Source organism: Priapulus caudatus, unplaced genomic scaffold (assembly GCF_000485595.1).
Source record: "Priapulus caudatus unplaced genomic scaffold, Priapulus_caudatus-5.0.1 Scaffold883, whole genome shotgun sequence".
Lineage (NCBI taxonomy): Eukaryota > Metazoa > Priapulida > Priapulimorpha > Priapulimorphida > Priapulidae > Priapulus > Priapulus caudatus.
This window is the reverse complement of record NW_014577944.1, coordinates 31,207-43,577: the sequence shown is the minus strand read 5'-3', so window position 1 is coordinate 43,577 and position 12,371 is coordinate 31,207. Positions and strand designations below refer to the sequence as shown.

General features: G+C 41.9%; 1 protein-coding gene across 1 annotated transcript; it reads right to left on the bottom strand.

Moving 5' to 3' along the window:
* Nucleotides 1–267: 267 nt before the first annotated feature.
* Nucleotides 268–11,264, bottom strand: LOC106814198. The gene is made up of 14 exons (XM_014818497.1): nt 11,145–11,264; nt 9,749–10,971; nt 9,610–9,712; nt 9,119–9,190; nt 8,796–8,910; nt 7,812–8,498; nt 7,503–7,627; nt 7,002–7,163; nt 5,388–5,561; nt 4,807–5,065; nt 2,717–3,795; nt 1,915–1,984; nt 1,167–1,335; nt 268–518 (listed from the first exon to the last, which is right to left on the bottom strand). The coding sequence occupies exons 1-14, from the start codon at nt 11,262–11,264 to the stop codon at nt 347–349; spliced, it is 4,530 nt and encodes a 1,509-aa protein (XP_014673983.1). The 3' UTR covers nt 268–346.
* Between the last annotated feature and the right edge of the window lie 1,107 nt (nt 11,265–12,371).

Sequence of the window (12,371 nt, the reverse complement as noted above, 5' to 3'; positions counted from 1 at the left end):
ATTTTCGGTAAAAAAGCGTATTAATACGCCAAAATCGTACTGGTTGGCAGGTCTGATAGACTGAACACTACAATGTACACAGTCCTGTATAAACTGTATGCATATATAAATCGTGCGAATTCAGCTCGTGCAAGATTACGATTTACAGCGATAAGCTAGCAAATATATGTAAACGAATATCAGTACCACGAAGGTGAGTGATTAGTGGTCATAATAAGCTGAAGAACGTATACACTTGCTTCTTTATTGATGGCAAGTTTTGATGAGAAAAATCGGTTAAAAATGCGGGAATCGGGTGTCTCACTCTTGTGTTATTATCTACTCTTGATACGTCTCACAGTCCGGACTAGATATCGTTGAAGCAAGGCACGGCAGGTGGTACAATTAGGAGGTAAATTTGTCGACATTCCAGCGGCTGGTGGCGTTCTTCAGTTTGTTGAGCAGCGAGGAAATCCTTGGGTTGATGACAGTTTTCCCTGTCTTGCTCTCTTTTCCCTGGATTCAACATTGCAAGAATTCTGAAGGATAATGAAAGATAATGAATGGCAGTCTAACAAGACCAAATACACCAATAACATGAGGAAGGTTAGCTCAGGCAGACTGCGGGGCTAAATGGCCTAAAGGCGATCATCACCCGACCTAATGCTCCACTGCCCATTCAAATTGCAGTTGATGGTTTCTTTAGACTTTACACTCTAGGTAATCAAGATACAACTGTCGACAGGTTGAAACCTCACCAAACCTTATGCATAATCACCCATATAACAACATTCTGTGGTCGGAAAGTAGTCCTTGAATCATGCAACTCTATTATAGTAAAAAATGTGACACAACACCCCGGCCTCATCTCGGGAACTCTGCCACCCGAGCTATTGGACCGCCTGTGGAGAACACTGGTGACAGAGTGATAGATAGAACAGCTCAGTGAATATTCCTTGAATCAGTCAGTTTTTCTGCCTCGTTAAGGCAAAGAAAAAAATATCTCAAACTGAACCACTCGTGAGCACAAGTTAAAGGGGTTCTTTCGTGATATGCAAGATGGCAGAATTCGTTTTTTTGAGTTATAAAACAAATTTTAGGTTTAACTTTCGACTATCGCAAAAGAGCCCCTTTAAAGTACCCAATGGCTTTTCTTCTATTGTTTCCCGTGATATGTTCAATCTTACCGTTGCATGAATTCCAATGTCACTGCGATCCCTGGAGAGTATCGAATGTTCAAAATGTAGAACGATGCGAAGAGAGACTTGAGGGCATCCATGAAACTGTGCAGGTCATCATTGACCACTTTCTTGTCAATGACAAGAAAGAAACGCTTTGCCAGAAAGGCATTGGGACCTAAATAAATAAATATTCCATTGAAAGAAAGGATAGTTTTTGTACAGCAAGGGCAAGGCCCAATTCATTATGTTACTCTACTCATGTGCCTAATTAAATTCTGATAGGAACATGAAAAGAGCTATGTTTGAATCAAATTGATGCAGCAGCCTGTCGCTCTAACTAGTTGTTTGACACACTCTGCCACTCTACATGCTCTAATGCGACGATGGAGCAGCGCCATTTCATCCGTTGTGCTTCTCCCATTCATTTTAAGTAATTTTAATTAGGTAAATTTGCCATTAGCGCCATTTTGACTTGCCAGCAGAGGTACACTACCTGAGCGATATCTATCGAGCGCTTAAGAGTGCGGGAGGGACCGGGAGGTAAGAGCGACGAAAAATCAGATGCCCGACACTCTTAGCAATTGGAAATGATTGGAGTCGACCCAATTTATGTTTGCACGGTGCTAGAGATCAACATTATGAAACTGGCCTACTAAACATGCTAAATCGATCCAACATAGATTGAGGTTGTCCATTGAAAATACATGTATAGTGCTCAAGGAAATGGACAAAGTTTCACAACACATACACCTACCTCGAACAGCAATGAACGGTGTAGTCGGAATCTTATGTGCGTTTTCCACGTCTTTCGCAGTGGCAATATCCTGAAATGTAAAGAATTTTAGCATTCAGCAGCATATCATTTTAACTGGTCTTGCAAAAACCTACAGGCCAGGTAGAGCCGGAATCTTGTGCGCATTCTCCACGTTTTTCACAGTGGCAATATCCTGAAATTTAAAGATTTCATCATGGCTGATACAATCCCTGTCTCACTGACTGAATCACTTGAGTTCGTTGGGTGCTAAAACTAAAAGTACAGCGATGATCTATCAAATTCCTGAAGGGTACATGTAAAACTAAAACCCTGGCAAACTCAATGCCAAAAGGATTTTTGCAATGTTATTGAAGATGGGTGGAGCTGAAATGCAGACCATAACCTAGGTACCATGGAGAATCGGTCCACTATATAACCAGAGGTGGAAATTAGTGGTAGCCCTGTGGACTACAAGTTGGAAAGAGATGCAGATGTCCTTCCATGTTCTCTTGGAATTTACACTGCGCACAAGGAAGCCAGTGAAACTAGCTAAAAAAAACTCACTTATGGTCAGTTGTCTAGGCAACTGCTGAGACTTTACAGCGTCAAGTGAAATGATAGTAATAATCACCCCCCCCCCACCCCACTGTTGCCAAAATTATAACAGGTCAACCAAAGGGGCAAAGATTATTCACTGCAAAATCCCTCATTTCTATACCCCTGATAACCGTGGCTTGCGGACCAATCCACGGCGTATGGTGGATCAATTCTCCACGGTGCTACAAGGCCAATAAAAACTTACAGGTACCTCAAAATATATGCACATTATCGACTCCTCCTCTCCGAAGTAGGCTATGAGGCAAAGTATAGCTCCAACCAATCGTTGCATCCCACCGCCATGACCGTCACCATTTCCATCATACTGCTTCATATCCTTCACACATTTACGGAGGAGTTTGTTCTTGGAAGAGAAACTCAGTTCTTCGAAGAACTCACACATGCCATCCACATTATCTTGTAGGTTGTTCGCAAGAGTTTCTTCCAAGCCAAAGCCCATTAGAGTTTCGAAATGAGCCATCATGCACTCGAAATTGAACAGGAATGGCCATTCCTTCATAACTTCAGTGGTAGAAGGTGAACTAGACCTATTAAGGAAGAGCCACTGGCTAGGGTACGTGCTACTCATAAACTCTTTCACGTTTTTCATATCTGGAATAGGTTTTTCATTTTCCGTTTTCAACCACTCCTGTTTTTGCGTTTGGGTCTCATCATTTTCTCCCTCGTCGAACTTTCCCGGCTGCCAATTAACACATCCATAGCTGTCATGCACAATTTTTATCTTCTTTACGGGCTGCACCAATTCAGCATTCTCACCGACATTTGCATCCAATCTCTTCAAAAGGAACCTGGCCGTACATGCCGTATGGGTTGCTTTATCGGAGCGCATCAAATTGAAAATACAGTTCTCAAAGGCAGTAACGAGACCAACAATCCCGTTGTCAACGAGTACCCCATTCGGTAAGCGATTCTCAAATGAACGCGGATAGAGGGCCACCATCCTCTTTGATAGGGTCCTCAATGCCGCCCTTCCAGGAAGGTTCTTCCTACTTCTAATGTCTTTCGAAAAAATCCGAACCATCTCTCTCCGGGAACTGGGCTCTGGAGCCCTGCCTTTTCGACATGCCACCATGAAGTCGGGGGGCAACTTCTCCCAGGGAATTGCATATGTCTCCCAGTCCGGACCAGATATAGGTGAAGCGAAGCAAGGCACGACAGGTGAAGATGATCCTGAAGTGGACGGCGAACCAACAGGAGAAATGCTGATTTCGTCTGTGTCGTCACTGGTACATGTGGTAGGAGAAGTAGGATTCGTGGATCTCACTGAAAGGTACAAATTGGGCCATTAGATCATTCAAAGGGCAAACGTTTCTTTTGCAAGTAGAGGCAAAGCCAGTAAATGCCGATCTTCATACAGCTCACAATCTGAAATTTGGCTCCTTCTCTGAAATTTTATCCTGAAAAGTACAGTGCTGGCTAGCTTGTGGACCAACTGGTGCCCAGGAGTCTGAAAAGAATGGTTTTTTCCCATTTAGCATTAGAGTAACCCAAAAAAAATTGTCCGGCAGAGAAGAGCTTCAAATCTTGGGTTTACTTAAGTCTGTCTTAGAAATAACTGTCGCCATGGTTTTGGGGTCTGGAGCAAAAACTACTGGACGGATTTCGTAAATGTTTTTCTTTTTCTTTACTTAGATTCTTTGACCAAAACGATTTGAAAAATTCAGCAAAATCGGCCAAGGAATAAAAAATCTGTTTCTATAACTTCCATTACAATTTTCCTGAAATTGCTAATGGAAAATGCATTACGCCTTTCTCGAACTTTTTAATGGAAGTTATAGAAACAGATTTTTTATTCCTTGGCCGATTTTGCTGAAATTTTCAAATCGTTTTGGTCAAAGAATTTAAATAAAGAAAAACCAAACTTTTACGAAATCCGTCTAGTAGTTTTTGCTCCAGACTCCAAAACCATGGCGACAGTTATTTTTGAGACAGACTATATAGTACATGTACCCCGACAAATTATTCCAGTCATGTCAGTGGAGAAGTGAACATGACTTTTCACCCCCACCCCCCTCCAAGTCCTTTTCACGTGGGAAGTGGTTCACAAGGGCCAAAGGGTCAGGGGTACAGTTCAAGTACAAAGTTTGGGGTCCGTAGAGCGATGATTCTTTGGCAATCTCCATGCTTCATCATTAGGTGTCACGCCGTGTACAGGGGACCTAAAGAAACGTGTAGAACTATTGACGACGACGGACAACGGGAGGATCGTGATGCACGACCATTTGAGCTGAAAATCAATTTTATTGTGTATGTAATGAGCAGATGTTCACTTACCAAAGTCCTTAGCCTTGACAAATGCAATCAATCGCCTTGCCTGGACAGCCGGGAGTATCTTTAAAAGGTCCTCTTCTTGTAAAAATTTGAAGTCCTCTTCATCCATCAAACCATCTTCTTTCAATTTTTCGACTATTTCGTCCAACGTCTCACCTTTCTTGTAAGGCAGTGCTTTGGCGACTATTTCCCGCACTAGATCCACACTTTCCATATCATCGGTCATGATCAAGTCTGCAATACTGAATTCCATTTGAATCACCTAAATTAAACTGTCACTATCAGTATCCCCACAGTTCAGTCCTTGTGATGGCACCCCTCATTCCCCCCGCCTAATCATCCACAACATCCAAGAAGGCATGTTTCAGAATCACATAGCATCCTTGTTCTTGTTCTTCGTTATGGTAATATGCTTCGAGGGGATAATAATCCAGCAATGCTGACACTGGTAGACAAATCACAGCGTTTTCATGAAAATTAAGTTCATACACATTTAGCCTTGAATCAAGTTCTGCACTTGCTAACCTCAACACCAGGTGGGGATTATCAATATTACTTGACACGACAAGAAGAAGGATTCCCACAGACAGCCCTTCATCGTCATATCGTTCTAAAACAACCATGCCCTTTTTGTACTGAGTGCCATAAACAATGACTTTGTCACTGCAACGAAAGCTACTGTTATTTCCAAGAGACCTATCAACAGCATCTACAATGTCGGTTCTTAAGTTGCCGTCCATACTAACAGAATCTGGAATCTGCACACGTTGACCAAACAAAGATCCCGCTGAATAATATGCCTGTAGCATTTGATGTTTTTCGGCACATGTTTTTGTCACATTCTTAAAATTTTGGCCAACGCGAATACACCTTTTAAAATAACTGTGCTTGTTTTCGAATCGCAATGTCCATACTTGAATCAAACATACAAACTGTAGGATGAGGACGGGATAGTGCCACATATAGTGGTGCTTGGGCCTAATTGGTGTGTTAGGAAATGCTTTTTTCCTCAGATCCAAATAATCATCTATCAGCGTTTGCAAATAGCCAACATGACCTTTTGAAATTGCTGGAGCGCACACATACTGTACTATTTTTGAAGCAACAAGACAAGCTTCCATACTGCATTGTTATGGTCTTTTATTTTTTCTGCAATAATAACTGTAAAAAACCGAAGGAAGTTCCAGTTTTGAACCGCATGTCCCCCTAGTTTATCACAACATGTGTTGAAAGGGCATGGTCTGTCCGAGTTGTCATGGCCTTTAAACTTGAATTTTGACAATGCCATGTTGAAGTATGTACACGTGAACCAATTCTCGGATATAAAATGGTTCACAAACAAGGCCATGTCATACGCAACAACGCCTTCAAAGATATCATGGCCTAAACATGGTGCAAATCCTGGACTTACAACATGAAAATACATCAGCTGATTGAATACGGATTCAAATTTCACCCCCCTGCTGTTATTTACAGTAGGCCCATTTTGTACGACATTTTCAACATCTATACTATAATCATCTTTTGTCCGAAACGTTGCCTTGCCCCATTCCTTTGGTCCCAACTGCAAGTTTTGTCTCTCAAGATGACAGAATCTACAGATATAATTTGCAGCGCTATAATTCTCCACAAATCCTCCAATGCAATGATGACCCAAATTGTCTCCTCCATTCTTCTACCACTACAAATTCGACCGAGTATTTCTTACCATTTCTGGGATTTCTGAGTGGTGTTCTGCAGGTGCCTAGTGGGGACAGCTCAGTCCCGTTCCACATCTTTAGTGTCTTCCTCGTGGAGGAGATGTGGGTGGCATACCGGGCAGGAAGGATATTAACAGACGCCCCCGTATCTACATGGAAGATTACATCACTATCTCCCATCAGCATCAGACATCCTACTTCTTTACGAGGTGCTCTTACATCGACGGAGTAGATCCACTCCTCGTCTGAATCTGTCTGTTCTCTGTCCACTTTGTGGACGGATCGTGTGTCATTTCTTTGCTTTTGTAGGCATCTCCTAGCGAAGCGGTTTTTCTCCCCACACTGGGTGCATACTTTCCCCCATGCCGGGCACTCTTTCTTCTTAAACGCATGCTCTTGCCCACAAAACTTACACGTTCTCTCCGCCTCTTGTCTCGTCCTCCCCTTTTCCTCTGTGCTTCTCCGGGAGTTTCCCCTGCGCATCGATATTCTGCTTACCGTCTCCTGCCGTAGAGCATGACATTGCCTCGTGGCATTCTCCGCGGCTCTACAGATATTGATGCTGTGCTCCAGCGTCAGCTCGCGCTCCTTCAGTAAAGCTTGCTGGGTCGCTGTGTCTCGTACACCCAACACAATTCTGTCCATGAGAATGGACGTCACCTTGTTGCCGTTAGGAAGTTCTCAAAGCTCTCACCTTTGTCTTGATTCCTCCGGTTAAACACGTATCTTTCGTAGGTTTTATTTGTTTCACCCACTGCAAACTTCTCGAACTTATCGATAATCTCCTACACCATTCTCTCCTCTTTCTCCGTCGAGAAATGGAACCCATTATATACCTTGGGCGCCACTTCTCCGAGGGTGTGCAGGAACAGAGCTACCTTGTATTCACTGGTCTGCTGCTTCAGATGATTATCACATAGTTCTTCCACTGCTGTCTGAAGGTTTTCCATCTCTCAACTATATCTCCCTCCACGGACAACGGGAGTGAAGCGCGTATACCTTGCACTGGCCTGTTAACCATTCTAGTTCACTTAACAGCTGCGTTGTAGTCCGATAACCGCTGCCCAGTCTCTTCGGAGGCGTGGGTTCGAATCCCACCGCCGCCACCATGTAATTACGTGTTACTGTACACACAAAGAAAAGGCTGAACACCGAGCTTGACCAGGTAGTGCCAGGAGGCTGTACTGAGAAAGTAAGAAAATGCACATGGCACCTGTTGGTGGTATATATACTATAGGCCCCGTGATCATAGCTCCACCTATGGGCCAACATGGTTCTAATCTATTATCACGTAACACACTAGATAACCCCATATGTACGCAAGAGCATTGGTCACTTCTGCAGGAGTTTCAAAGTCCGCAGTTGCAATAACCTCGAGTTCTTTCTGTGCAACAGACGACTGCTTTGTCCTAGGGCGTTTTGATGCTGGTTTCTGTGAGTGATCTTCATGTATGCTACATGCTTCACTGGATAGATGCCTTAAACGGCTGAGCATTATATCGTTGTCATAGACACAGTTTGCAGATGGAAGGCTCGCCAATATAAAATTTGACGACAGGTTTCTGTAGGCAAAGCGGAACTCTCGTGCAGATGGGTTAAACCTGTGTCCTCCTTTCGATCTTATCTGGGGAAAAACGTTTTCTATGCAGTCTTGGTTCAGGCGCCCAGTAAGCAAAAACTCCAAAGGCCCTTTCACCACCAAATCTTCATGTATTGATATGACAACATTGAAGTCTTCAATAAGAGCATCAAATGAAGGTGGTCTGTACTTCTTCCCCTTCACTATCATGTGCCATTTCTGAACCTGAGCTTTCAGATCCAGTAGGGTGTTCAGCTGCTTGTCGCTGTGTTCCGTGAATGGTGCAGCAGTCTTTCCATATGCCCTCACATTGAGAAGGTCAAACACATTATTGACTAGTTTTAGAAAGTCCGCTGTCATGTGTGCTTGGCTCCCGAGTCTCCCAATGGATGCCAGAATGTGCATCCCAGCATACACTGTATGAGAGCAGACCTGTGCTGCAAGACTGACCTGCAAGACTATTATAAAATCTCAATTGTATTTACACATACTAGGATATTCTTCTGCATAAACGGTAAACAGTATGAGCATGCTGCGATAAGATCCAGGATTGCAAATTTTTTATAAACTAAATTTAATGGTTATAAAAATGTTAAACTTAATTTCTGTCCCAGGTATACGTACTAGTTGTCTCTGCGGCTCTTTAAAAACACTGATGATTTCTCATTTCTCATTGAGACTTGAAATTATGCACTATTATGGCATTTTCTTACCCTCATCGGTAAAAATGGTGGCAGATATATGTTTTGCAGTGATTTTTGGTGCTAATTTCACCGGCAAGCTGTTGTCAGCATTATAGAACTTCTTCACATCTTTCCATGAGGCTATCTATTAGTAAAAAATTCAAAATATTATTACTTATTTGGCATGGTACCTAAATATGCCCAATTCCATAGATGAGAAAAGGTATTTTTTACAGGAAGATAATACATATGTTATCACATTGCGAAAAACAACACTTCTTTTAATGGAAATTTTGCTAGGGTAGACAACCACCCAAGGAATATGTGTACCAAATATGAAGGCCCTAAGTCACAAGCTTTAACCAGCTGTCCTCAGCCGACACCGAGGGTACAGCATTAGCTCCCCTGGACTTTTTCCCGGCGAGCTGAAAAATCATTCAAATTTTTCTGATGTGCAGTTTTTTGTGTTACACCAGATTACGTAATGGATCAGTTATTGTTCTCGACTTATCATCAATTTTCCATTGAACCTCCTGTTATGATGCAGTGAGTACAATATAACACAAATGGAGAATGAAACGGCTAACAAATGTAAGATTGGATCTAACAAACCATATTTGCACATCCACATTTTGTTTTTCGATGTATTATTGTTATGGGCTAAACTATAATTCTGAACAGGTGCATGTCAGTACAAATTCCAAAACAATTGTAGAGATGGGTGCCTTCACGCTTTTCGAATATTAAATAATAGAGGTATATTTTGACATTTCTGGTAGCCATGTTTATGTAAATTAGCTATGATATCTGTCTGTTATTTTTGTGTCTAAAACTCCCCAATAACCAAGTCACTCTGGCTCTGTGCAATGGCTTTATCTGTAAATATGGAAAACATCTGTTGAGATTTGCTTATTGTCCAACTGTCCAAGTTACCTACGGCGACCATACTACATTTCAGGTATTAAGCTCATTTTTAGAACTACATTGTTACATGTTCACTATGTACAGTATAACCCTCACCTTTCCTTCCAAAGTTGCTCATCACACCAGCTTTCTCACGATGCTCGACTAAACACCTGATTCTGCTGGCCAAAGTGTCAGGTAGAAGAATGGGCACTTTCCTTCCTCTTTTTCCTTTTGTCTCAATTTTGAGGTGGCTTTTCAGTAAGTGCATCTCGAACTTCGAAAGGACCTTACACATGTCCTCCTCTTCTAGTTCATGTTCAGTTTTTAAAGCCTTGTTTAGTTCTGAAAGCTGTACTCTCTGCGCTTCACCTGAACGTCTCCTATTGAAAAGAATAAGCTGAGTTAAACACAGTTTCGCAAGTCTGGCGTAGCTGTCGGTACCCTCGGCCAATTCCTGAGCAGCAGCCTTTGCTTCCTTCTGTAGGTAGGTTTGCAATTTCACAACATCAGTCATCAGTGGCAGAAGTTTGGGAGAGTTGTATCTGTTTGTGTCCATTGTTGACAGAGCCTTTGCTGATATACGGTCACCCCAATCATCCTCATACAGGGTCAAGAAGTTTGTGGCAGCATTCCTTTTTTGCAAATTCACCTCATCATCTGTCATCAAAGACTCAGATCTTAATATCTTCGCACACTTCTTGAGGCTGTATCCAACCTTCAAAGCTAGGCTTGGTCTGGTATAAGTGTGAGTTTCTTCATCATACTCTGCCAAATTTTTAACGCCTTCAATTAGTACTTCCCAGTTGCCAGGGTTCAAACATTCTTCGATGGTATGAAGTGGAGTTCCTAGTTTTTTGGTGACAGAGAGTAATCGACCAACTTGCCTCAGTGTCTGGGATATGTACTGGTGGTTCTGGGATTCATGCCCATACTTGGCATACAAGCGGTTTGCCAGCTTCATGATGAGCCCGTCTCCCTCAATGATTGGTTTGATGTTGTCATCAATCATCCTAACGAGAACATTTTTATACAGATTTCTATTTGCGGACTCTACAGGGAGCAGCAGTCTTCCACTTTGTATTCCGGATCTTCCTTTAGTATTTGCATCAGTTGGTCGCTTGCAACATCGGGTCTGATGTTCCCAGAGCACTTTTCGTGAATACATTCCCAGACAAAACTCACATGGTACAAGACTTTTACTACTTGTGTTTTTCTGTCGATATTTTGGGATGAGCATGCCTTTCTTCTTCTCAAGAACTTCATAATTATGTCTAAAATTGCCTTTATTCAACACAATTCCCTAAGCTTGTCTACGTACTTTGCTGTTTTTGGGGAGATTCAAAATACTGGAAATTTCTGGTTCTTCTGAGTGCACCTGTTCAAGATGCCTAGCCATTTTGCTCTTGTACTGGTGACAAAAAAGCACATGTTGCATTTTCTGTCATGTACTGATTGTACATGTACACCACTGACATCAGACACTGTGGGTATAATCTCCGAATCTGAAGAATTTTGTGCATCATCATCACCAGCATGGCTAGCACTCTCGTCATCATCATCATCACTAGGGTAGTAGGTAGCAAGTATCCACATGCTGTCGTGATGATACCACAGATTTTTACAAAAAATTGTTAAATGGCTGATACATTGGGAAACTGATGTAAAGCAAGTGTTCTAACACATAATAACATGAAAACATAACATTTTTCCCTGAAAATTAGAAAATGATGACGTTTAAAATTTTTTAGTAGCAAATATCCACATTTTCTAATTTAACTAGTTTTGATGAGTGAATAGAGCTGTGAGTTAAGTGGATATGCATTAGATTGTTAATAGCAACAAAATTCCAATGTTCACCAATATCCACCATATTCAGAAAAATAGATTTTTAGTGAAGACGCACTACAGGTATATACCCCCTTATGGCACTCTCCTTTGCAAAATAGCTTAGACAGCTAGAAAATTATTTTAGGGGCTAACATACAGTTTTCTACAAAAATTTACAGAATGGAAGAAAAAGTGACATTAAACAATACTATGAAACGATTTTCACTCTGTCGCTTAATTAAAGCACTGTTAATTAACATAATTGATAGTAGCAGGTATCCACATGGGAAATAGTAGCATATATCCACATATTAAAATTCCAGATTTTAGAGCATATTTAGTTGAATAAATATAAATACTGTTATTTAATTTAGAGAAACATCACAAGGCATGATTTGCACACTTAAATTTTTATAAATAGTGACCTATTGCTTTATTTTGTCCAATGTAAAGTTTTCCCTCCAAAAGTGATGATGATCCATTTATAGATATAGTAGCAGATATCCACAAGTTATTTATCATGAATGTGGACTGATGTTCTTTGCTTCTGGTTTTCGTTTTAATTTAGGTGCTCGCTCTCTCTCTTTCTCTCTCGCACTCCCTATATCTCTCGCACTCCCTATATCTCTCTCTCTCGTTCTCTCTCGCGCGCGCGCTCGCTCCCTCGTTCTGAGTTCTCTCTCTCACACACGCTCTCTCACGTTCTCTCGCTCTCTCGCGTACGCGCTCTCTCTCGTTCTCCCCCTCTCTATCGCGCTCTCTCTCTCACTCTCTCACGCTCTCTCTTTCTCTCTCTCTCTCTCTCTCTCTCTCTCTCTCTCTCTCTCTCTCTCTCTCGCTCGGTGCGCGCGCTCTCTCGCTCTCTCGCTCTCT